The 26,990-nt window shown below is 36.4% G+C and overlaps 2 protein-coding genes across 4 annotated transcripts in view; one reads left to right on the top strand and one right to left on the bottom strand.

Annotated features, from left to right (window-relative positions):
- Nucleotides 1–34: 34 nt before the first annotated feature.
- Nucleotides 35–6,221, bottom strand: ANKRD49 (ankyrin repeat domain 49). Of its 3 annotated transcripts, none has more exons than XM_019657119.1 (3): nucleotides 6,141–6,221; nucleotides 3,082–3,440; nucleotides 35–1,829 (listed from the first exon to the last, which is right to left on the bottom strand). In XM_019657119.1, exons 2-3 carry the CDS (start codon nucleotides 3,337–3,339, stop codon nucleotides 1,368–1,370), a joined length of 720 nt encoding a protein of 239 aa, XP_019512664.1. In that variant the 5' UTR covers nucleotides 3,340–3,440; nucleotides 6,141–6,221; the 3' UTR covers nucleotides 35–1,367. The 3 variants fall into 3 exon arrangements, with proteins under 3 accessions (XP_019512664.1, XP_019512667.1, XP_019512665.1); XM_019657122.1 differs by having other exon boundaries at nucleotides 6,148–6,180; XM_019657120.1 differs by lacking the exon at nucleotides 6,141–6,221 and adding an exon at nucleotides 5,534–6,134.
- An 89-nt stretch (nucleotides 6,222–6,310) lies between these two features.
- Nucleotides 6,311–26,990, top strand: part of MRE11 (MRE11 double strand break repair nuclease) — a 63,371-nt gene continuing 42,691 nt past the window's right edge. Inside the window, exons 1-10 of the mRNA XM_019657171.1 lie at nucleotides 6,311–6,429; nucleotides 7,208–7,323; nucleotides 8,821–8,953; nucleotides 13,411–13,571; nucleotides 17,073–17,160; nucleotides 17,928–18,069; nucleotides 20,359–20,473; nucleotides 22,639–22,824; nucleotides 23,766–23,937; nucleotides 25,543–25,623. Of these exons, the coding sequence (XP_019512716.1) occupies nucleotides 7,304–7,323; nucleotides 8,821–8,953; nucleotides 13,411–13,571; nucleotides 17,073–17,160; nucleotides 17,928–18,069; nucleotides 20,359–20,473; nucleotides 22,639–22,824; nucleotides 23,766–23,937; nucleotides 25,543–25,623 (1,098 nt within the window). The 5' untranslated portion in view covers nucleotides 6,311–6,429; nucleotides 7,208–7,303. The remainder of the gene's footprint in view (nucleotides 6,430–7,207; nucleotides 7,324–8,820; nucleotides 8,954–13,410; nucleotides 13,572–17,072; nucleotides 17,161–17,927; nucleotides 18,070–20,358; nucleotides 20,474–22,638; nucleotides 22,825–23,765; nucleotides 23,938–25,542; nucleotides 25,624–26,990) is intronic.

The raw sequence follows: 26,990 nt of genomic DNA, 5'->3' as shown, positions 1-26,990 counted from the left end.
TTTATGGCTCTCGAATAATTTTTAAATTGTTGTGAGGGACAGGATTGGCTCTTCCATCTCAAAAGTTTGCCGAGCCCTGGTCTAGGGTGATTAGGTCATAAGGGCTGGCTCAAAAGAGACAAACCTTGGTGGACATTTAAAAATTATAACTGAAGAGCCACTGATTTAGTTCTTTCTCTAGCGTGTTCTTGTGTTGAAAAGTTAAGAGAAAATCCTTTGGGAACAGTCACAGAGGGGGTAGGTAGCCAACGGGACACCACTGTTGGAGAGGCCAAGAGAAGAGATTCAATAAATGTATGCTGATTAATAAATATGTTATGGATCCAAGGAAGGTGTATACAGGTAAAAAAAGAACTCATGCCCTTTTTTGTTGTTTGAAACTTTTATTTAAATATATTTATGCTTTTGTCACTATCCACACTGTGGCTTTTTTAAAAAGCCTGAGCCACTTTGTGGTTCTAGCCCTAGTATAATAACCATCCCCTCACTCTTAGAATTTCTTTTTCCTTCTCTTTCCCTTTGTAAGGTTTGTATAAAACGAGGACCATAGAAAAATCAACACTTCCTGTGAACCTGATTATGAGCAGCGCCCGAATCAGGAGGTTTAGGCAGGTAAAACCAGCTGGATAGCAGATACATTACAATCTCTGGGACCAAGGTATAGTTGTGTTCATGTCTGAAAGGTCACGCTGACTCACCAGTAGAACAAGGATTATGTAGGTGGACCAGGGTGAGGTAGGACTGTCCATAGGAGTGTGTGAATTGTGGGAGGGAGGCAGTATATAACATTCATGGATTCAACACCTAACTACTTTCCTGAAAATGGTCTAGGTTCTAAAAGACAAAGATCTAGGTTTTTTAACTTATGAAGAGTCAAGACACGATGTGAGTTCCTATGGTTTAAAATGAAAGCAAATGGCTATGGTAACACAGAGAAGACAGCTGAACTGCACCTGTATATTGAAGACTTTTAAATTAAATTCTGAGTTACCTTACCTTATAAAAATACATGTCAGTATACTAAATATTTAACAAAGATCCAGGATGGGGAATATTTAAAAATACATTTTTCTTGGATCAGCACCAAAAATATCATTAGTTTTCTGTACAACCCATGACAGGTTTTTAAGTATAGTTAAAATTATTTCTGATAAAAATCACGCACTCCACAGAAATCATTAACGATAAATGCAAACAATTCTCAAATACATTTTGACCTCAAGGTCAGGCAATTCACTTGGAAGGATATAATGAGTACCACTGAATTTTTGTTGTAAGGTGTTTGATGTCAACTTTGTATTATGGGGATTTTTCACATCTCACACAGAAGAGGCACTGGTACTTCAAAACTTAAAGGATCAGAACCATTAAGACTGAGGTGAAGAATTTGTGCAGCCTTCCACAATTTCAAAGAGGTAGTGATAGATACTTGTCCTCCTGGCGATATCAAATGCTGTTTCCTCCAGACTGTTCTTCAGACTTGGTTTGATGTAGCGGTTCATCAGGAGAAGTTCCAGGGTATCTTTGCTGTCTCTGTTCCCAGCAGCGAGATGTAAGGGGGTCAGGAGGCCTTTTGTCTGGGCATTGATATCTGCATCATGCTGAAGTAAGAGTGACGCTACTCTAGTATTATTCCACTTACAAGCACTGTGCAGGGGTGTCCAGCCATCCACAGTCACCGCATGAACATCTGCTCCTTGTGCTATCAGCTCACGGACAACATCTAAGTGTCCACTGTAGGCTGCTCGATGAAGAGGGGTGTACTTATCTTCATCTCTAGTGTTCACATGAGTGGCCTTTTCAGAAAGTAGTCTCTGCACTGTAGTCAGCTGAGGAGAGAGAAAGACGTCTTTTAAAAATCCAACTCAAACTGAACAGTAAACCAAGAAAATTAAGCTGTCTAGCGGTGTTACGTTTAATTAAGTTAAATAAAAACTTACTTCTTAACAGATGACTTTAAACTGAAAGTAAGATTTCATTTTAGGAAGGGAGAAGGCAATTGATTTAAGAATGAACAAGTTGGTATTAACCATAAACTGCTGATTCTAAGAATGTGATTCTTTGAATATCAAACCATATATTTACTTCTGATCCAATTAAGGCTTACTGCACAAACGCTTTAGTCCTAGATGAATAATACAGGCTATAATTATATTTAGTATTTTATGTCAGCTGTGAAGAAAACATAGTAACAGATTGATTTTTCTGTAGTAGGAGTATCACACACATATACATAGTGTAAAAACTTTAAAAAATAAACTACTTTATTAGAATACAATGGTTAACAAAGAAATATAGAGATTAAAGAGCTCAATTCCTTCTAACTAAAACCTTAGGCACGTGTTTTCAGGAAGTAATTTTTAGTTTGATCTATGGACCTCTGGTAGGATACATACAGTGTGCTCTTGGGATAAAAAGTTATCCAAAAATGCAAGACCTTTTTAGTTATTGCAAGACCTTTTGAGTTATTACTTTACTAACAAAGACATGGGGGAACTTAGTAAAATAAGGCAGAAGTGGCTGAGTAGGAATAGACTTTCGATGCTATGTTGGATCTACTTGGATGATCCTGGACAAATTAATAGTCCTGAATTTCAATTTCTTAATCTGTAAAAGGGGAGAATATTACCGATCTTATAGGGATACATGAGGATTAAATCAAATAATGTAACAAGGCACATGGCATAGTTGGTCTTCAATAACTGTTAGTTCCCATCCTCCTTTTCCTAAATACTTGTCTCTAGGATGATCCTAATGACTTAATATAAATGATTTAAAAATAGAGATGATTGCTTGTGATCTTTATAGTTTATTATCCTTAAAGCCCCGCAAATACCTAATTCTTTGTAGCTTACCATGTGCTTTCATGTACATTGCCTCATTTGATCCTCAAAACCCTGTATAAAAGAGGCAGGTGTTATGGTGGCCATTTATACTGTTAAGAAAATACAAGTTCAGAAATAGTAGGATTTGCCCAAAGTTACAGACCAAACAGTGGTTCAGGGACAGGTGTTCTGGCTCCAAATCTAATACTTTTCCTACTATATTATGGTTTCTTCTTTAACTGATTTATTTTTTTACCCGATTTTTTTCAGCAGCCCAAAGGAGCAATTTGCTTGGGTCTTTTTCCATTTTTTTTTCTTGCAACTGATACCACTCTTCAGTTTTTTCATCTTGCTCCTCATCTTCATCAGAATTCCCTACCCAGAGACTTTGGGTTCCAGTGGGAATAAGGTGTCCATGTGTTTCCAACAATTCAAGTTGGTTAAAGTGTTCAGAAAAGTCCAAGGAATTCTGTGGGTCTGGTTGTCCATCATCATTTACTTTCTCTTTTTCCATTTTTTTTTACTACAATTCTAAATACAAAACATTTCAAATGCCAGGATATAAATAATCTTTTAAGAGATTAATTATGTCTGCTTTATTCTATTCATCAAGATCTGAAAACACAAACAAAAAATTATTAGCAAAACAGTAACTGAGGCTTTATCAACAGCACAGATAAGTCTTGCAAACATACACAAACTCTGTCCAAACTCTAGTGTTTCTTGACACCCTTTATAGTCACTAAATGTTAGAGCTGATAAATTTTAGTTATCTATATCTTTAATGGCCTAACATTTATTTTGTTTTGTTTTCGTTCTACTAAGTCAGTGACTATAACTGTACAGGCATACCTTGTTTTACTGTACTTCGTTCTATTGTGCTTCACAGATGTTCCGTTTTTAACAAATTGAAGGCAAAACCCTCCACCAGCAAAAAGATTACAATTGGCTTTATTGTAGTGGTCTGGAACCAAACCCACAGTATCTACGAGGTATACCTGTACTTACTTTGAATCTATTGGTTTAGGTACTATTGTATCATGCTAAGAGTGACAAATGCTTGAAGCTTTTAAATTATAATCAAGACAGGCACATTCATGATTTTTAAAAACTAGACATATAGATACTATACAGCAGAAACAAAAACTTTTAGCTCCTAAAAAACTACTTTGAAGAATCAGGGATTCTTAGAGATGGAATATCCTCTAAAGGACAACTGCCCCAATCTCTTATCAGTGCAGATCTTTATCATGACATCTGCTATAATTATCCTGTTACTACTTTAATAATTTCAGGCTTGGAAAAATTCACTGCTTTAAACGTAGTCCTATTCATTGACAGACAACTATAGTTCTTAGTTGGCTTCTTGTTTGGTAACTGAATTTTGGCTATCATTCAGTCCTTCATTCAAAAAATATGAATAGAATGCCTGGTATGAGCCAGTCTCTGGGTACTGGGATTCAATAATAAACAAAGTCCATGTCTTAACCTCAAGAAGCTTACTATCTAGTTGGAGTGACTGGCAAAGACAGGGGGATAAGTACTATGAAAGGGCTATGTCCAGAAACAATGAGTATGCTGAAGAGTCAAAATTAACCCAGTGCTAAGGGATTAGAGGAGGCTTCCCAAAGGAAATTATGCTTATTCTGCTAGGTTGCCATATTAATAAACTTTAACCAAAGAAAATAATAGTAATAGATATTTTTAAAATACCATTTCTATTTATCAGAAGATCACAATGTCGGGTTTATAAAAGTCTAATCACTGTTGTACACCTGAAACTAATGCTGTATGTCAACTGTAATTGAAAAATACATTTTATAAAAATACCATTTCTCAGCCTCCCAACTATACTATTTGTTGAAATCTTACCAGTCTTTCAGAGCTCCTCTCAGATGTTACCTCTTTCATTAAGTCTTTCTTGATCCTCCAAATTAGATCTCTAACGTTTTTTGTGCTACATATTGTCTTATTTCACCACTAATTTTGTTCTTGTTTTAGCCGCTTAAAAGTTTAAGGATAGGGACTATATTTAACTTATATTTATGTCCCACTTATATACAGCAGGCATTCAGAAATATAGAATTAAATTTAATTAAAGCCCTATCACTTGATTTTGACTGGAATAGATTCTAATAAGTTTGAGAGTTAGTCATACCCCTAAGATTTACACGCCTTTCTACCTAGTTTTGCAAGTTTAATAGTATTCAATCCTAATGCAGCATTAGATTTTATGACTAGTGCCAAGAACATTAAGCTCAAGTTTAAATCTATTACTCAAGACTAGTACCTTCTCTGGGCTTGTTACTTCATTGTCAAATGTAAGGATTTCACTAAAGAATTTCCAAGGCCTGTCCAGCTTTTCAGTCTATAAGAGACACTATCAGAATTTTTTTTGTTTTAACAGTTCTCACATTTTTTTTTATTCTCAAACTAGTCTCTGAGCCTTGCAACACAAAAGTGATCACACATCAATACATAAAACAATACCAGTAAATAACAAAGTTCACTCGTTAACTATATCAAATTATAGCACAGCTTTTATGCCCCCTTTTCCTTTTTATAAAGCCTCCCTTTTTAAAAGTTTTTAATTTACTGCTCCAGATAATACATTGTATATAAAATTTTCTTGGTGATTTTGATTTAAAAAGTTAAACCCAGGTGCATCTCCCCGATTCAGGATTTAAAAAGTCAATCAGGAGACTTACTTGATATTCCACCGGGAAGAAATAGCGTATGTGTCTTAACTTAAAGGAGAGATTCCATTTTAAAAATGATCTAAATTTGCCAACTGCTCACAAACAACTCAGTGACAGGCAGGGCCATAAGCCCCATTTTACAGGTGAAGGCGCTGAGGTTCGGATAGATTAAAACAACTTGCCCTCGATCAAGGAACTTCAATGGAGCCGAAAGCCTTGATTTTCTAAATCAAAAGTTTCACATTATTTTTTACTCGACTATATTTTACTGCTGCAAGCACAAAGCAATACAGATGTGCTGAACCCGGGATCCAGGGCTAAGCAGGGAAGGAAAGGCTTGTAAAACTGAGGCTCCGAATGTTCTACCTCCGGGGAGTGGGAGCAAGGGAGGCGGCCATCAGTCCCGGCCCTCCGGCAACGGCGGGCCACTTCACAGGCCCGGGAGTCGCTCCAGCGGCCTTCCAAACAGCCAAGAGCGGAGTAGCGGTTCCAGCCCTACCTAGGACCCACGACGCAGCCGGGGTCGACAGGTGACCCACCCCTACAGGCCCAGGAGCTCTTAAGCGGCACAAGGCGCCCAAAGAAGCGTGGTCCAAAGCAAGGAAGAACTACCCACCTCATACCAGGGAAAATCGCCGCCGCAAACCTCGCTTCCGGGGTTCGTCCCCTCGGCTCTCAGGATTGGCTTCTGTTCGAGGGCGGGGCCTCGCTGCTACTTTCCTTGCATTCGGCAGCCAATGAAAACCGAAGAGGACCTGAAGCGTCACGTCATCAAAAAGGTATCGCGAGAGGAAGAACTGCTTATTCTCTCCCGCGTAATTCAGGTTTACGGCCTAGCGGGTTCTCAGGAGCTGCGAGTGTGCCGCTGCTTCTCTGCTCACGGATATCGCTCCTTTTTTTTCCCGGTAAAAGACAACCTTGGGTCCTGGTGGGAGGGAGGAGGGAGAATGGGGCCTTGAAGAGTCTTAAGTGTGAGGTAATTGAAGAATCGTAGCCGCCACCTATATGTGCAGGAACCCGGCGGAAGCCCAGAGTGGATTTGGATTGAGCCTCCGGGAAGAATGGACCGAGTGGGCTGGGGAAGGGTGCTGGAGGATTACGCGTTCTGGTTTCTAGGAGTCCAGTGGTGGGGGCATGTTGAGGCAATCCCCATGAAACTGGGAATCTGGACGTGGTGGGGTGGTTTCGCCATAGCAGCGAGCGGCTCCTTCCCTAATATGCCGGTGATTTCCACTTGTTCCGCTGGCGGCTGAAGGTGTGTCTCCGCAGACCACGTGTTTCTGTTTGTTTACACTTGGGGGCAACCTCTTTCCAAAACAAGCCCATTCCTTTAGAAAAGCTTGAGTTTGAGTGGAAGTACAGGGTCGCTTCCGTGCTCCAGAGTAGCCTACATAAGCACCTTAAACATTTCTGTACATCCAGAGTTTTTGTGCTGAACCTTAACAACTGTATGTGACCCCTTTTGCCCGTTCATTTCAAGTTTCCCATAGGGCATGGAAAAGGGAAATAGGAGGTGAGCCGAATCATAACGGTGAAACTAGACTGGCACTGGAGATGTGCTATTTTCTATTAATTTACTCCTAAAAGTATAGTAGGTGCTTAGGTGAACATGAGACTCGTACACAATTGACTGTCTGCTTTTTTTAAAATGCGTGTTTTATAATAACATCATTTTGTTTTTAGAATTTGGAATCGAGTGAGTTTTCTGACATTTCAGCGCAGAACCCAGGGGTTCTTGGAGAGGAAATTGGTCCGAGAGGAGCTGGACTGACCATAGAAATGAGTCGTGCAGATGCCCTGTAAGTACCTGTCTTCTGGAATCTTCTTTGTTGCTTTGGGTTTCTAAAGCCCATCAACTATGATCACCCTAAAAGAAAACATATTTAATCAATAAGTGGTAAATAGCTTGACTATGAACAGAAGTGATAGTCACCAAAAGAATATTTGGAATGTTTAAAATTTGTACTATACGTTTATTAACTGAAAGATAATATGCAGCTATAAATTGGGTCTTGCAGTAATTTGGTATATGTTGCTATAGTATGTACATTTATGTTCTTAGGTTTTGTCTTAAAATATTGAAGCTATAAACTTGAACTTTTATGACAAAATTTTAGTCAAGACAAGTCTGTTGAAGGAGATTTTTAGGGAAATAAATGGCTCTAGTATTGAATAAATTGAAAATGAGTTTGAGTAAAATGAAAATAAAAGGACTAGAAACAGTTATGTGGAAAAAGCTTTAGACTTGGAATCTTTTGCCCTGGTTTTAGTTCTTTGGTTAAAATACTGTGGGACCTTGGGCAAATTAACAATCTCCTAAACTTTGCTTCAGTTTCTTCGTTTGTATAATTGGAATAAAACTGCTTTTCTCAGATTAATTTTGATGTTTAAATGAGAGACTCATGTGATATATATATATATATATATATATATATATATATATATATATTTCTTTTAAGTTCATTATGGTTTCAAGAAAATAGCCTGAGTTTTAATCCTGAGGTTTAGTCCTGTTTCTACCATATAGTTATGCAATACGTCATTTAATTCTCTGTTTAACCTCATTTTTCAAAAATAACAATACCTACCTTTTTCCATGTGAGTTGAAATGAGATTATAGATACAAAAATATTTTAAAGAATGTTAAAATTTATATTAAATTTAACAGAATATTAATAATTGTTACATTATTGCTTCACATGAACATATCTTTGAATACTACCAGATTTAAGTGGAATAAATAATTTTTTGTTACTTGACCAAATTTGTTAGAAAAAAACTAATTTTGTATAGAGAGCATAGTCAAGCAAATGTCTTCAGGGGCCTGAATGTAAGTTACTAGCTTATTAAGAAAAACTCTACTTATAAAGTAAGAGGAAGGGCTTTCTGGTTACCTCTGATTTTTCCTGGAAGAGTGCAAAATAGGTAAATAGCAGTGTTAGATATGGGGTCAAATCCTCTTGGGTTTTTGCTGTGGAACAGAATAGGAGAACAATCAAGTTTTCAGCACCAGGGTTCACATGAGTACATAAAACTGGTTGTAATGAGGCTGTAAATTTTTCAAGTAGCCACAGACCTTTTAAAAATTCATGTACATTTGCTCTGTATTGAATTAGTGGTAGGCAGACTATGTGATGTTAAAGAGCTGTTAAATACTTGAAATTTTCAGTTAGTTAAGACTAGAAAAGTGATTTTACTCCATAACTGCTATTATTTATTTTATACATTTAGGTTTTAATTTTTTTGAACATCCTTTTAATTTATTATATTGAAACATTTCTTCTTTTTAAATATAGCGATGATGAAGATACATTTAAAATCTTAGTTGCAACGGACATTCATTTGGGATATATGGAGAAAGATGCAGTCAGAGGAAATGATACATTTGCCACACTTGATGAAATTTTAAGACTTGCCCAGGAAAATGAAGTGAGTTTGGTTTACATTTTTACAGTTTCTACAGTGTTCCCTTACTTAGCAGTCTCTTTTCCCCACTTAAAATTAGAAGTTTGTTTTATAGGCTCACATTGCCTGCTTAAATATCAATATACTAAAAACTCAAAGCAGGTCTTGTGTGCTTTGTGCCCTTAATTCAAGTAGGAGCTACTTTTGTAAATAGTCTGTAAAAATTTACAAATATTGATAGAGTGTTTTCTGAGTGAGGATCCTGTGGCAGTTTCTGTTAGAAATGTAAAGATGACTGTTAACAGTTTCTACTTTCAAAGAACGGATAGCAAACCAGTATGTGAAGATAAGACAAATGTCCAGAATGCTCAGGCACTGTCATTTGTGATAAGAGCCATAAGAAAATTATAAACAGCCTTTCCTGGGAGTTTAGAGGTGGAAGAGATCATATTTAGATGAGGATAGCAATATAAATTTAATGAAGGAGGTGGCATTTAACGCGGGCTTTGAGGGCTTTGCGCAGGTGAACAGCATCGAGAATGTGTTTTTCACAGGAAACAGGAGAAAGGGCTCAGAAGTGAGGCAATACAAGGTATGTTAGGGAAACAGCAGGTCTGTTTGGCTCACTGGGAGACCGTGTTTTAGGAAGCATGTTGAAAGACTAGAAATGTGGTCTGAGCTGCATTAATAAGAGCTTCAAATGACAGCTTGAGGAGTTTGTACTCCATTCAATAGAAAGTCTTCTGGCGACAGAGTGTAGACTGAATTGGAGACCAGTTTGGATCTTTTTCAAGGTGGTTGGTTGCATGGGATGGAAAAGTGGAAGCGAAAGCAAGAAATATTCCAAAAATAGGATTTGCCTACTTTGGCTGAGTTGTAGGGGTGGGGATGAGGGAAAAGGGGATGACAGTGACTCTGGAAGTATGTTAAGTTTGGGTGAATGGTGGTAGCAATAAAGAACTAGGTTCTAAATAAGGAAGAGATACTTCTCTATGTGGGAAGGTGATGAATTCTGATTTAGACTATTTGAGTTGGGAGATTCCAATAGGACATTCAAGGAAACATTCCAGCAGGCAGTTGAAATGAGAAAGTAGGGAATAAATGTAAATGCTGGTGACTTGCAAATTAATCTCTTTAACCTTGACTTTTCCTCAGAGTTCCAATCAGTTTATCTGCAAGTCCTTTGGTTCTTCCTCCTTAAAATATATGTAACCTTTCCACTACTCTCTATTTTCATGCCTACAAACTTAGTCCAAAACTTGTGTCATATTTTGCTGGACTACAATAGCTCCCTATTGGTCTTTCTACGTCCATTCTTTTCCCCTACATCTGTTCAGCATAGCAGCTAACTTGAACTTTTAAAATCATAAATCGGATCATATCACTGCTGCTTAAAAATCTTCCCAGTGGCCTTCCACTGAACCTAAAATAAAATTGAAACTACAAGGCTCAACTTGATCTGTTCCCTGCTAGGGGACTTCACCGCCTTACCACTCTGCCTTGTTCACTGTGCCCCGTCCACACTGGCATGTTCTCTTCTGAGACCTCTGCATGTCTGGCTCTCTCTGCTTGTAGCATCTTGATCTTGGCAGGATTGGCTTTTCAGTTCAAGTTTGACCTTTCTGGAGACGTCTTCCCTGATATCTCCACACACTCTTTTATCACATTACTCTCTTTATTTTTTCATAGTGCTATCTGAAATAATTGGTTGAACTGTTTAATGTTTATTATCTGTCTTTTCCACTAGAAGATAAATAAACTCCATGAGAGTGAAAGATCTTTTCTGTTTGCTGATGCTGTATCCTTGTACCTAGAAAGGATCTAGCAAGCAGTATGTTCTCTTAAATATTTGATAATGAATGAGGGAATGTCTAGTACTATTTCCTTTTAAGATGGATTCCTCTTTCCCTGAGGGCAGACAAACTTGTAACAAAGGAGGTCTGTTTCCTGCCAGAGAATCCTGTGTCCTTTCTTTTCTAACTCATAGGTGCCAAGATATTTCTTTCCCTCTTTCCCTGAGCATATGCTTTTTTTTTTCTTTGTCCTTTCCTTCTATTTCCTCTTGTTTCCCTTCTCTGCATCCCTTAATTTTAACTGTCCCCGCTGCCTGCCAGCCCCATGATGGTACTTCCAGATACATATTATATTTACTTGTCTTCTTCCTGAATCTTTAAGTCCTCTGTTTGTGGGGCTATGCCACCAAACCAGTTTATTTCTACTCCTTAGTTCCTTGGAGTCTTTTTTTTTTCCTTTCTTAACTTTCAATTTTGAAAGAGTATCAGTCTTACAAAAATGTTACAAGAATAGTACAAAGAATTTCTTTTCACCAAGATTTTCCTACATTTTACCACATTTGCATTATTCTTTCTCTTTACACACACACACACACACACACACACACACACACACACACACACACACTTTCTGAACCATTTGAAAATAAATTGCATATATAACAGCCGTGTACTTATCAAAACCAGGAAATTAGTATTGAGTCAATGCTATTCTGTAATTTTAAGATGTTACCAATTGTCTCAGTAATGTCTATTATAGCAGTCTGTGGCAGGTGGGTGATAACCAAGCCCCTCTCCAGGATTACATTTTGCATTTAGTTGTCATGTCTTTTTAGCCTCTTGTAATCTGGTACATTTCCTCAGTCTGCCTTTGTCTTTCATGACTGACATTATTGAGTACAGGCTAATTATTTTGTAGAATAATGTTCCTCAATTGAATATGTCTGACATTTCTTCATGAATTGACTCACTTTTGGCAGGAATACCACAGAAGCAAGTTGTGTCCTTCTCAGTGTTCCCTGGAGTCACAAACCAGTTTTTAAAATATTAAAAAAAATTGTTACTTGTGATAAAATATGCATAACAAAATTAACCATCTTTACCATTTTTAAGTGTACACTTCAGTAGCGTTAAGCATATTCATATTGTTGTATAACCAATCTCCTGAACTTGCTTTTATTTTGCAAAAGTGAAACTGCCATTTAAACAACTACTTCTTACCTTTCGTCCACAAATTACTTTTAATTTGTTTTGTTTTATTCTATACCTTTGATTACTATCATTTTCTTCTTTTACTCAAATTGTGTTCATTTTTGAAGACCTAGCTTAAATCCCACATTTTTATTAAAGCTCTGACTACTATAGGAGTGGAAAATTTTCTCCTTCTTCCTGTCTAGGTTCTTTGGTCTGATAATTAAATTGACATAAGACAGATTAACAAGAGAAAAACAAATTTCGCACATACGAGAGCCCCATAAAAAAACGAGACTCCTTGGTAGTCAGGTATTTGAGGCTCACGTGCCATCCTGAGCTGAAGGAGAAGAAGGGTGAGTGTCTGGGGCTTCAGAGGGGAGGAAGACACAGGAAGAAGGGATGAGCAAATGTTTGCTAAACAAATGTCTACCGTACAGATCAGTTACCTCTGATGATAGTTCCTTCCTAGTATAGGCTACCTATCTAAATTATTCTAGACAGTTCAGGGAGAGGTAAAAAAGTTTTTCCTGAATCTGCTAGGTGTTAATTGTCTTCAGCTCAAAACAGTCCACACACCGAAGTGGCACATTTTGTGGGGGAGTATTCTCCCCTCACTACTGTAGCGCACATCACGCTTCTTTAGGTAGATTGTACACTTCTTGAAAGCGTGACTGTGTTGGTCATTTTTTCTGTATGATTTTCCTCCTTTCTGGTTGCTCCTAGAATGCTCTTCAAATCTGATTTATCCTTCATAGTGCACCTCAGATGCCACCGTGTGTTAGCACATCCCTCCCAAACTCACTGCCTTCAGACAAATTTTTGCCCCTTAGCTAGAATTCTAGTGCATGTCAGAGTCTGACTTATCTTCAGATGCATAGCAGGTTGTCTCTTCCATTAGATTTTGAACATTTTTTAGAATAGGGATTGCATTTTATTTATCATTGTATCTCTGGGTAGTACAGGGTATTTTTCACATTGTCAGTGTTTAATGAGGGCAGGGACATCATCATTTGTAGATTGCTATTTCTTTATCTACCAGTGCCCATAGGAACTTTAAATAATTGTTGAATGAATTAAATGAATAATTTGGAATAAATTGGCTATCTCTTTCTAGGTTCTATTAAAGTGCTAAGTTTATGTTTGATTTTAATAACAAAAAAAGAAATAACACTTTGCATTGCATGAGTCAGTCTTGGTGTAATAATTTGAAGATGGCTTTTTGAAGGTGGGCTAGGAACCTAAGTTGGAGTCAGTTTAATCACCAGATTGGAATGTCCTTTGACATTTAAAATTTTAAACCTCCATATATAATATTGGGTTGTTGGACAAGTCATGATGTATTTTTTCTATGTTTTTTGTTGCAAAAATGTGTCATGACTTTTCCTACAACCCAATAGTATCTTATATGATATTTTTTTCTATCTCTTTCATCTATAGTTTAAAATTTTTTAACTATAAAACATTCTAATTTTAACACTATTTTCTGTTGATTAGGTGGACTTTATTTTGTTAGGTGGTGACCTTTTTCATGAAAATAAACCCTCAAGAAAAACATTACATGCCAGCCTTGAGTTATTAAGAAAATATTGCATGGGTGACCATCCTGTACAGTTTGAAATTATCAGTGATCAGTCGGTCAACTTTGGTTTTAGTAAGTAAGTATTGCTAAATGCTTATGTGAATATTTCCTTGTGTATAATATTTTCCATTTAAAACATAAACACTTTAACAATTAGCCATTCACCTTTGTTACAAGCTATTTTCATAGTAAATGTAGTTCTTTAAATTTTCTGTATGTCTTTATATTAATTTGTATTAATCTAATATTGGTGAGACTGTGTATCTTCGCAAATTTTTATTGTACATTTTGGTATCCTCTTCTGTTCATCCTTTGCCCATTTTAAAAATTGGAATTTTTGTATGTTGCTACTGACTTTGCCAAAGTTATTTATATATTCTAGATACTAAGCCTTTGTCAGGCATGTACTTTTTTCCCAGTCAGTGGATTATCTTTTGACTTTGTTTATGGTGACTTTTGTTGACTGAAATATTTAATTTTGATGGTGTCAAATATAGTGTTCTTTTTTAAAAAAAGATTTGTGCTTTTGGGACTTTTTTACGATAGCCATCAAGAACTCCATGTCATAAAGATATTCTCATGTTTTTACTTAAACATTGTATTAGGATACCACATTGCAGTTAGCTAAAATGTTCTGTTAGTCTTCAGCCTATGCCAGTTTCTCTGTCTTTCCTTCCCTTTTATGACCCTGATACTTTTGAGTGTACTGGTCAGGTATTTTACAGAATGTCCCTCCTCTTGGGTTTTTCTCATGATTAAACTAGGATTTTGGGTTTTTGGGGAAGAATATTCCACAGCAGCCAAGTGACCTCACAGCATGTCAGGAGTACATGCTACCAGCATGGCTTGAGCTCTTGAGCTCTTGGTTAAAGTGGTGTCTGCCAGGTTTCTCCGCTGTCAAGTTACTGTTTTTCCCTCTCCATACACTTGGTTAGAAGGGAGTCGCTAAGTCTGCCTACATTCACAGAGGGGATTACGTTCCACTTCCAACTGAGGAAGGAGTCAAAGAATTTTGGCCATGGTTAAAACCACTGTCACTAGTGATTATTTGGGGGGAGATAGTTTGAGTCTGTGCAACTGTTCCGTTTCTCCTTAAAGTTTGTCCACTAATTTCAGCATTCACGAATGTCTCTTGCCTATAGCAATCACAATTGTGATGTTCTAATGTTCACAATTGCGATTGCCTATAGCAATCACAATTGTGATGTTCTAATGGTGATTTTTTTTTTAATTATTATTGGGGAATTCGGGGGATGGGAATTGGGCGAAGGGTAACAGACAAGTTGCTGTCCTTTTGTTCTTCAGTCTAGTTGTGGAGGACGTTGCTTCACTGGCCCAAGTTGGCACCATCATTGCGCTCTTCCCGGGCGAGGCAGATCAGTCGCCAGCTTCTGGACTGCCGCTCACTGCTGCTGCTGGCCGCTCACACTGGCTGCTGGCTACATGCGGTAGCCCATGGCAAGCCACTGCCACAGGGGCTGCAGCCTACGCCGTCGCTGGCGACTCACGGTAGCCCAGCTCCAGGTTGAGCTGTTGTTCAGCATCTTAGCTGTGGAGGGCAGTGTCACTGGCCCTCATATGTGGGATCCGAACCGGGGCCCTCTGGCGTCCCAAGACAGTTCTTAACCATCGCGCCACTTGGCCAGCCCCTAATGGTGATTTTTGTTTCCCACATTCTTTCTACATTTATTGATTGGAATTCTTATGTGAGGAAGATTTGTCCCTTGTCCCCTATTTGTTTATTTATCCAGTTGTCTATGTCGTTAGAAATTAATTCAGTTGTTTATGTCAATATGAACTCATTTTTTTCCCTTTGGGTTTTAATTTAATACTATTGTAATCTGTTCTGTTGCTCAAATGAATTGTACCCGCTTTAATCATTGGGTGTTCTTTCAGTTTGGCTCCTGTATCCTTTTGACATACCCAGATTCCAGAAGTAGCCTCAGTAAATGTAGGAATTTAGTATTTGATAAAGGTGGCAATCTCATCTCTCCATGAAAAATATGGATTATTCAGTAAAATTACTAGAAGGAACTTACACATTTTTTGAGAACCTAGATGTGGAAAAGGCTTTTCTAAGTATGACACATACTAGGAGCCTTAAAAGAAAAGATTGCTAATTTTGTCTTTGTAAAAGAAAATCTCTGCATGGCAAAAACAACCCAAAGTAAAGTCAAAAGTCAAAGTTCAACCAGGAAGAATATTTGCAACTAATTGCTAATTAATATCTGATTACCTCAATAGATTAATAGTTCTTTTAAGTCAAAAGAATCCATGAGCTAAGTAAAAAAATAGGTAAAGAATGTTGACATATTTCACATAAAAGGAAATAAAATGGCATTTAAGCATATTAAAAGAATATGAATGATATAAAATGAAGCTCATTCATAAGAACAATGTAAAATGAAGTATATTGAACTATTTTTGTCCTATCAGATTGGTATAGGTGGGTGATGCTCAGTTCTGGTGCACGTTATAGTTACTTAGGAATCTTAAAAAAATACTATGCCCAGTCTACAGGCCAGTTAATCTCCGAGTATGTTATGGACATTGGTATTTCTTAAAGATTTCTAGAGAACTCGCACATGCAGCTAGCATTTAGAACCACTGGCATAGAATTTAAAAGCTTGATAAAGTATTATGTTAGTGGAGTAAGGTGAAACTGTCTCACTCAGGCATTGCCATTGTATTGTCTGTAAATTTTTACAACCTGTATAGAAGGAAATTGGCAGTAGCTATCAAATTTATATCTGCACATGTATCCTTTGACCCACCAATTCCCTTCTAGATATTTTTCTATCCTCTTACAAAGGCAATTTTGTAAGCAATTACTCAGTGGAGCCTCATTTGTAAAACAAAAGACTGGAAATGGTTAAAATGTCCAATGGTAGATAACTACTTAAACATATAAAAATCAATACAATGGAGTCCTGTCCAGCCCAAAAAATACAAGGAAACTCTTTTTGCCCTGATGCAGAATGATTTCTAAAATACGTTAAATGATAAAAGCAGGACATAGTAATCTATATTCTTCTATCATTTGTGTAAGAAAGAAGATGTATTTATTTTCTTGTACAGCTATAAGATAATTTTGCAAAGGTACACTAGAAACTGCTAACATTTGCCCTGAGAAGAGGAGCTAGATGACTAGGGACGGGTGATTGGGAGACTAAGTTACAAGTAGTAAGTGATAGAGCTGGAATGTTTAGTCTCGGTACTCTGGACTCCAAAGTGGGTGTGTTTCTTGCCCTCCCCCTTCTACAAATAAAAAACCTTATTCAAAGGCTTTTAAAATTTTGAAAACCTTTTGACTTCTCATTAATTAGATATACCACTCTTTTAGACAATTCACAAACATCTTTTATTGTAGGGTTTTCTTTAATATAGTGTAGTACTTTGACATATTTTCAAACTTGACTTGAAATGAATTGTTGCCTGTGATTTTATTTTTTTAAAGCTCCAGCTTAGATCATTCAGTTTGGCTACAATTGCATTACTTTTTTGGAGGAAGATCGTGGGGGAAATAGCTTTTGTCTCTTACAGAAGCTTTAATTACCTTTTTTTTTTTTTTTTTTAGGTTTCCATGGGTGAACTACCAAGATGGCAATCTCAACATTTCGATTCCAGTGTTTAGTATTCATGGAAATCATGATGATCCCACAGGGGTAATTATTGGGTTCTTACAGTTTGTTAAAATTTTAGAAATGATTGGTTTAGTTTGTCTGTGGAAAGCAATTTGTAGCCATACTGAGTCAAAAAGTCAAATTGACTTTTGATCATTCATATAAGCTTTTATAGTGCTTTTTAGATAATTTTTAAAAATCTGGAATAATAATTGGTGCATGAGGTATGCTTTTATTTTATTAGTGCTGAGGTTAACAATAAGTAACCAGGAGTAGGAATAAACACCTAACATTTTATAATGCTTTACAGTTTACCGTGTGTTCTTAAAATCTTATTTGTAGGAAATGATTGTTTCATAAACAGTTTTAAATCTAAATTAGATCATCTTATTACCTATTTGATATGGAAGTCCTAACAGAGGTCATAAACTGAAAGTATCTTTGTTTTACCTGTTCATTAATATTATAAACCGCTAGTTATCTAGTCTTTTTCTCCCCACATCTTAAGAGGTCTGCTTAATATTACAGAGCACTTATTTCATGGCTGGTTTTTATTTGTCAGTGGCCAAGATACAGTTTTGATGAAATGTTAGCTCTGCATTTAGCATGTGATTCCAATTGTAGTAGGTCACTTGTAATAGAAAAAAGGTGACAAATACTTTTAGAATTGTAATTTTGTTTTGAGAAGACACTGTCCTAATTTATTTTTTGTAACTAGCTATAGAATATACTTTAATAGATAATAATATGATATGCAGATAACTTATTGTTAGATGTACTTTAATATTTGTTGAAAATACTTTGAATAGGCAGATGCACTTTGCGCCTTGGATATCTTAAGTTGTGCTGGATTTGTAAATCACTTTGGACGTTCAAGGTCTGTGGAGAAGATAGACATTAGTCCGGTTTTGCTTCAAAAAGGAAGCACAAAACTTGCTCTATATGGCTTAGGTAAGATGGTTTTATTATTTATGTCAATAAATATTTAATTGTTTAAGCAGCTGGGAAATCAAATTCCGGAGTTAACTTTGTTGCTATTTGGAAAAAGTGGGGCAAATCTAATCATCCCTTATGAGTGACTATAAAAAAATGATAGATTTTGGTAGAAATTTTTTAGTATTTAATAAGGACCAGTAGCCCTTGATACTTGTTTTTAATAGCAGTTTGAGTGAAAACATATTTTTTCTGTAGTGTGTATTTATTGTTTAATTTTTCTTTCTTTTTGACTCAGATATATAATCTTGAACATTAGACTTACACAGTAATTATAAAAACTGTATTTTGATACCTTGGAAGTCTTTGAAAGGTCTAGAGCTTAACTGTCCAGTGAAGTAATCACTAACCTCATGTGGGTTATGAGCACCTGAAATGTGGCTCATCGGAATTGAAATAATGCTAGAAGTGTAAAATACACATCAGATTTCAAGATTTTTGAAAAAGAAAGTAAAATACTGTATTAATATATTGAGTTGAATAAAATAAATTAATTTTACCTGTTTCTCTTTACTTGTTTTAATGTGACTACTAGAAAATATAAAATTACATATTTGGTCTGCATTCATGGCTCACATATTTTTAATAGACAGTAATAGTCTAGATCTGTCATCTGTAATGCTCAGAAAATTTGCTTTATCAAGTTTACTGTCTTCATTTTATGTAGTTTCCATTAGGTAAAAGCCTATTTGCTAGGCTTTATTCCATGTGAATGAAAGATCAAAGACTTTGTAGAGTGAGAGTCTATTGTGTCTTCCTTGGATGAGGTTTAGCTTGAAATTTTGTTTTATGTATACAATAGCTTTATTGTTTTTATTGTGTATGGAGTATTATAAAAAATATAGTTCATGTTAAATCAACCTTAAAATGCTATGAGAGAAATTGGGGAAAGTTTCATACTGTAGTCTCAACACAGATTTTATTATTTCTTGAATGATTTTAGTTCAGTAAAAGCCTTAGAAGACCTTACTCACGTTGCTTTACTGGCCCATGTTGGTATTATCATTGTGCTCTTCCCGGGTGAGGCAGATCGGTCGCTGGCTTCTGGATGGCCACTCACGATGGCTCTTGGCAGTTCACACTGGCTGCCAGCCGCTCATGCTGGCTGCCAGCCACACACGGTAGCTCATGGCAGCCCACTGCAGCAGGGGCTGCAGCCTATGCTGTCACCGGCGACTCACTGCAGCCCAGCTCCAGGTCGAGCTGTTTTTCACCATCTTAGCTGTAGAGAGCAGCGTCACTGACCCTCATGTGGTATCCGAACCGGGACCCTGCTGCTCAGAGCTGGCATTCCAAGCCAGCTCTTAACCAACACACCACTCAGCCGGCCCCTTGTTTACTTGTTTTTGTTGGCCTCCACTAGACTAAAGCAGTCCTTTGGGGTACAGGAAGAATTCTTTAAAAGACATTAAATTATTAAAAAGCAGGGTTTTTTTATTTGAAAACAATACATATGAGACTTATTTTTAAACACAATTTTTATCTAATCCCTTTTAATATCTCTGTGTATTTTATAATGTTTATTATTTATTTATTTACTTTAAAGACTTTATTGGGGAAGGGGAACAGTGTTGGGGAATTGGGGAAGAGGAACAGCCAAGTTGTTGTCCTTCAATCTTAGTTGTGGAGGGTGCAGCTAGCTCAGCTCCAAGTCCAGTTGCCATCCGGCTGCCCTTTGGCAGCTTGTGGCCACTCAGCAAAAGGTGCCGTGTTCAATCTTAGTTGCTGGTGGGTGTAACCCACCATCCCATGCGGGAGTTGAACTGGCAACCTTGTTGTTAGGAGCATGTGCTCTCGCCAGCTGAGCCATCCTGCCTCCTGTTGGTAGCTCAGCTCGGGTGCAGCTCACTGGCTCATGTGGGAATTGAACCAGCAACCCTGTTGCTCAGAGCTCATGCTCTTAACCAACTGAGTCACTTGGCCAGCCCTATAATGTTTATTTTTGTTTATTTAGTTTATTATAAAAGTACTTATATACTTATAAGTATAAATAAAGCAATAGTGAAAAACATTTTTCAGATTTTGAAGGTATATAAACTTGACATGGAAAACATTCTTTGAATGCATCTAACTGCTCAGCAGTTGTTATGCAAGAACCTGGAACATATTCGTGTTAAATAATGATTCAAATATATCTTTAATAGGAAAATGAAATACTTAGAGAAGCACATAAGTTAGAAGCAAAACATATTCATTTTTAAAACCAAATAAAAAACCAATTTTAAAGTAATATAATGTCCATTTCAGGATCCATTCCGGATGAAAGACTGTATCGAATGTTCGTCAATAAAAAAGTAACAATGTTGAGACCAAAAGAAGATGAGAACTCTTGGTTTAACTTATTTGTGATTCATCAGAACAGGTAAAAGTATTCTCTGGAAATTTTCAAGCCAAGTGTTGAAGTTCCCCAAATCTCTATTTCCACCCTTACCTGTTTGAGTAAAATGTTCCTCATTCTTTGAAAGTTGTCAGTGCAGGGTTAGGTAAAACTTAGATATGCTTTGTGTGATTGCTTTTTGAAATTGTTTTCAATTTGTATTCATACCTATTTAAAGAATATTTATGGCATATGGATGAGGTATAGGAATAACCATAAAACGAATATTCCTAAACTCAGCAAAGAAATGGAGTATCACTAGTATTATACATTATCCCATGCCCTTCCTTGACCCCATCTCTTTCCCCATACCCCAGAGAGAAGCTCAATCTTCAATTTTTATTTACTCAATCTGTTGTTTTTCTGTATTGTTTAATCACATATATGTCCATAATGAGTATTTTATTTAAATTTGGTATAACTGGAACTATGTTATATATTTTCCAGCTGGCTTATTATAGTCAACATTATGTTACTAAGATTTGTCCATTTTGATGCTTAGAAATGTAATTCATTTTTGCTGATGTATACAGTTATACTTTTCAACTGTTAGTGAGTGTTTTGTGTTATTTCCAGATTTTTGCTTTTTAAAACCTTTTTGTTAGGAACATTCTTATGTATGTCTCCTGGTACAGATGTGCAAGCGTTTTTCCAGAACATTAAATATAGCTAGATCAGCTTTCTTTTGTTAGTAGTTTTAAGAAGTTTAATCTATTGATAGGGTGCAGGATTGATGGAAAGGAATGGAGACTTGAAGAAGCAAGATTTATTATGTGATCATTATAGTAAAAAAATGTAAGATGGTAGCAGTCATGGCAGTGAAAATGATTATATAAGGGAAAAAGCTGAGCAGTTATTCAGGAAGAATCCAAAGGGATTTGGGTTTGATTTTTGTAACCTGGATATATGTTTTCTACATAAAAATTTTCCTAGATAGCTGATTCTGCTGCTTCTCTGATTTTACTTCTTGCTCTGCCTGTATTCATTCTGTTCAGCCACACTGATGTCCTTCCTGTTTTTGAAAACACTGAACACATTACCACATCTGCACCTTTGCCATCTGCTTGTCCCTCTGCCTAGGTCTTTCTTCCCTGCCATGCTGATACCTCACCTCATCTTAGTTGTTTGTTCATTTGTCACCTGTCAGAGAGGCCTTTCCTGACCACCCTATGTATAGTAACATCCCCCTTCTGTGTTACTTTTCCTTTTATTTTTCTTTATAGAATCTATCACTACCTGACAAATTATATATATATATGTATATATATATACACATATGCATATACATCTTATATTGTTGCTTTTTTTCCCCCCACTAGAACAAGGACTTTGTTCACTGCTGTGTCTTCAGTATCTAGAAGAGGCCTGGGACACCTGGCACACAGTAGACACTCAGTAAATATTTTTTGAATGAATGACTATTGGTTTGCATTAAATGAATGCTAGGTCAAAGTATTTGAACACTTTTACTTAAATTCCCAATTGATGTAAGTCAGTTTTAGCAAAAACTTTTCCTTCTTGTTTTACTCACCTTGGGTTTTCACATATTTTTCAATAACAACAGCTAATCCTAGGTATAAAAACTAGAGTTTGTACATCAATTATGCACATGATATTTTATTTAATATTTAACATGATATCTCTTATGTAAGATTGTCATTCTTACCTCCATTAGTTTTATAATCAGTAAAAGAAACATGATGTTTAAAAAATGGACATAGTTAGATACTTGTTTTTATACAAAATTTAGGCTTAACTCATTTTCACTTTCTGTATTTATTTATTTTTTGGTGTATAATCAGACCATTTTGCAGGTTTTTACTATTGATAGAGCTCATGCTTTTCTGACTTGCCCAAAGAGGGTTATTCCTCCGTTAGCCTTGCGTGATCTGCCTTCAAACATAGAATTGACTACTTTCTCTTTTTGTGTCTTTTATGTGTTTGTATCTTGCAAATTTGTAAGCCCTTTGAGGGCAGGAATTAGATAGGATCTTTGTATTCTCAATCTCTTGCACAGTTTTGGCATATAGAAGGGGTGTAATAAGTCTTTAATGAAAGGAGAAAAAAAGATCTGTATAGAATTACTTAATATGAAATTTTTCTCTATCTCTGAACATTTATATTATTTAATTTTAAAAATCTTGGTATAGGAGTAAACATGGAAATACTAACTTCATTCCAGAACAATTTTTGGATGACTTCATTGATCTTGTTATTTGGGGCCACGAACACGAGTGTAAAATAGCTCCAACCAAAAATGAACAACAGCTTTTTTATGTATCACAACCTGGAAGTTCTGTAGTTACTTCTCTTTCCCCGGGAGAAGCTGTAAAGAAGTAAGTAATGTTATATTTTCCAAATCAATTAAAAAAACACCTTCTATAATATTCGAATCACCCCATAGGTTCAAAGTACTGATGGTATTATTTATAAGATAGATTTATGAAGATTGATCATTTGATGTAGTCCTGCTATTTTCCTTGATTTTAAACTGTTTTCAACCTGACATCATCTCAATGGAGTTAATGATTTTGCTGCTCATTAGGCAAATTCAAGACTAACATTTTTATTTATTAAATTTCAAGTTAGAGTGCTATAGATGATTACTAATTTCACGTTGTCCATTTATAAACGAATTCACCTAATAACGTTTATTAGACTTTTCTGGTTATAAATGCAATATTATAGCACATCATATTTCTTTTAATTCTTTGGTGGAATTATGTGATAAAGTAGTTAATAGTGATTAAACTCAGTTTTTAGAACAGGTTTTATCCTTTTCTCCAAGTGATTAAATTCAGTTTTTAGAACAGGTTTTATGCTTTTATCCACTCAAGTTTTGATTAAGACGATAATAATAGGTTTAAAAAATATGGTAGTATGATGAAAGTTTGCTGCTTTTTTCTTCATAATTCTGCTAGTTTATGTGTGTGTACATATACACACACACACACAACACATATATATGTAATAATCTATACTATATATATTATTATCATCGTCCTGATAGCATTTTATTTCTTATTGTTATATCTATCTTCTATCAAACTTTGTTGAGGCAGGAAAAATGATGGATGAGTGGGTTTTATTCTGATGAAGAATAATATTTTTTCCTGTGATATAACATTAAGATTAAATTGCTAAAAATATTTTATAAGGGTGTGATTTTATGAAGAAATATTTTGTAGAAACTTAGAAATGGGATAGTTTTGGTGTGCATGTTTTCCTGAAGAAATTTACAAATGTGACTAGGGTTTCATTTCTGTCTTCCTTTCAGACATGTGGGTTTGCTGCGTATTAAAGGAAAGAAGATGCATATGCAGAAAATTCCTCTTCACACAGTGCGGCAGTTTTATATGGAGGATGTTATTCTGACTGATCATCCAGACATTTTTAACCCGGATAATCCTAAAGTAACCCAAGCCATACAAAACTTCTGCTTGGAGAAGGTAATTCTTCTAGATAAAGGTCAATGAGATCTACTTAGAGAGATTATTTACTTTGAATTCATTATACCGGGAAGTCTTCATACTGGGAGTGCCAAAAAAGGGTTACAAGTGGACATTTTGGTCAACGTTGCTCAAGCAGTAGCTCGCCATCATCAGAAGTGTCTGGACGCTGATGGTTACCACTTTGGCCACCTCTTGTAATTGCGGAAGTCAAACGTGACTTTTATTCATCTTTTGTTGTTATATATTGAGTATTACAATTTTAATAGTTTTTTCTTTTCTTAAAATGGGAATACATTTTTTAGGCACCCTCTGTATTTTTTCCAGTCTCATGAAGCCTGTGAGGAGCCACTGTTGTTTAATAAATGAGTTTAGTTATAACAAAGATCTTGTTTTTTAAGTCTTCAGGATGGAGGAATGCTTATATAGAAGAAATTTAATGCAGCCCCTCTCCTAGTTTCTTTCCTCTTTCTCAAAAACATTTACGTAATCTTTTCTCTCTTTTTATCCCGATATGATAATTTGTTCATTTTATTTATAGAAGCAGGCAATCGCTTTGATTGGGGAATGGGAGAATATTATGGTAGATGAGGAGAGCCTTTAGCCTTTCTAATAATCTCCGTTAGGCGTCCCTTTTACCTTGAAAGCTACCCCCAAATAAAATCTTAAAATGTGTTTGCTATGTACCTTATACCTTCAGCGTAAGTCCCATACCTCCCCTTTCATGCAGATTGCCACCCTTAAACCTCTGCAGAAATTCTAGAGCCACTAGTAAAGTTGCGTGAATGTATTTGATAATATGTAAGTTGACAGCTTAAAAACATTAATTGCTGACACTCAGTTCTTACTGTGTGCTAACTCTTGAGCTTTGCATTTTATTCTCATAAAAAATCATATGAGGTAGTAATAATTATCACTAATATTCACTGCCTGCTTATATGTTCTGGGCACCATTGACAACATTTTGCTTTTAATCTACTCAACAATGTTATGGGTAGGTAGATTCTACCATCCACATTTTATAGAAAGAGGAGCTCAACCTTAGATACAGTAACTTGCCCAGTAGCTCAGCTTTGCTAGCAGCATGTAAGTCACGTAACTGAAAAGTTTGAGAGTATGCTGGCTTCAAGATGACTAGATCCAGAAATTCAAATTAAGATTGTGGGTTTCTCTGTCTCTGTTTCTGTGTCTAGCCCCATGCCACCCTTTCTGATGGTTTCTGTCTTATGCATCACTATAGGGAAGGCATTTTCACTTGGTTGGCCCACAGACTTACATTATCCTTACAGATGAAAGAATAATTTTCCCCAGTAGTTCCAGATAAACACTTAGCATTAAGTTTTATTGGACTAAAGTCATGTCCTTTTCCCTAAACCCAGTCTCTGAAGCCAGGGAGATGGGAGATGAGTCAGTCTATCAGTCCTGGGTCAGGGAGTCCACGGTCTCTCAACCTTGGCACAGCTCACATTTTAGACTGGATAATTCTTTGTTGTAAGAGATTGTTCTGTGCATTATAGGGTTTTAACAATATCCTCTCTGACCTCTACCCACTAGATGCCAGTAGTATCCCTACCCCCCCAGTCACGACAATATTTTTATTTTGAGGTTGAAGAAATACTTGAAAATGCTGAGAGGGAACGTCTGGGAAATCCTCGACAGCCAGAAAAGCCTCTTATACGACTGCGAGTAAGTTCTATTTTAGATGAGTTAAACTTTATTGATTTTCAGAGGATAGTATTGCTGAGTTTATTTCACTCTGTCACCCCTTTGCCCATGCTGATCCTGCTGTGTGGAATCTGCTTCTCTCCTTCCATAATAGCTTCTTCAACACCCATGTAAAGCTTCCCCTCTTCAAAGAAGCCTTTCTTGACCTCCCGCAGAGTTGATGCTTTTTCCTTTGTGTCCTCAGTCTGCTCTGTACATACTTATTACAGCACCATTCACATTCTGCTTGCAATTATTATTTACGTGCCTGTGTTCCTAGTCAGCTTGTAGATTTCTTGACAACCAAGGTTGTGTTTTATTCATGGCTGCATTGCTCTCGCCCTTAGCTCTCGCCATTGCTCGTGCCTAGCTCATTGTGGACACTCAATAAAGTTTGCTTAATGAACAGGTTTTGTGAAAACTCTAAGGACTAGAAAATTTCAAATAAAACTAGGCGGGAGTATAATTGTTAAAATGTTGAAGAGTTTTGGGGAGACCCAATAGCTTGAGCATTTCACATTTCCTGTTTTATAACATGGCGTCTGTAGAGATGGTCTGAGTAATACAAACATAGTTGCATTGGGGGAAGCACATAGTTCTCTTTATCAGGGCAGAAGATCCCATGTTTCTAATCTATGTCTGCCTGATGCCACTAGAACCAACCAGACTTAAATAGAAAATTGGCATTTCTTTCCCTAAACACAGTGAATTATTCATTCATTCATGAAACGAACAGATTTTTCATGTAACAAATATTCCAAAAGTACATTGTATGAAGTAGAGGACCCTCATTAATTCACTAATTCAGTAAATGAATATTTATTACCTTCTGTTCTGCATGCTGGGGGACACAGTGATGATAAAACAATGAGGTTTTGAACTTGTGGAGCCTACAGGAGGTGGAGGTGTGAGACGTCATAAACAGCAAATAAATGAACAAATGTCAGCTCATGCTAAGTGTGATGAGAGTGTAAGTGGGGGAGGTTAGGGGGAAGTCTGGATAGGCTGGTGATATGGTACAATGCTGGTTCCCAAAGCATTACATTTAAGAACAGCTAGTTCAGGAAAATGATTACAGTTGACCCTTGAACAACAGGGATTTCAACTGTGTGGGTCCACTTATATGTGGAGCTTTTTCAGTAACTACTGTAAATGTATTTTCTCTTTCTTATTTTCTGAAGAACATTTTCCTCTCTCTAGCTTACTTTATTGTAAGGGCACAGTATATAGTACATATAACATACAAATAGGTACTAATCAACTGTTTATGTTATTGGTAAGGCTTCTGGTCAACAGTAGGCTATTAATAGCTAAGTTTTGGGGGAGTTAAAAGTTGTACGTGGATTTTC

The sequence above is a fragment of the Hipposideros armiger genome, unplaced genomic scaffold (genome assembly GCF_001890085.2).
Source record: "Hipposideros armiger isolate ML-2016 unplaced genomic scaffold, ASM189008v1 scaffold_274, whole genome shotgun sequence".
NCBI lineage: Eukaryota > Metazoa > Chordata > Mammalia > Chiroptera > Hipposideridae > Hipposideros > Hipposideros armiger.
This window is presented reverse-complemented; position numbering and strand designations above follow the sequence as displayed.

What these genes read in the sequence shown, in the direction of transcription:
- ANKRD49 (XM_019657119.1), bottom strand. Translation starts at nt 3,339, where the DNA reads ATGGAAAAAGAGAAAGTAAATGATGATGGACAACCAGACCCACAGAAT. An exon ending in GGGCTGCTGAAAAAAATCGG is followed by an intron (nt 1,830 to 3,081) that starts GTAAAAAAATAA and finishes CTCTCTCCTCAG; the next exon opens with CTGACTACAGTGCAGAGACT.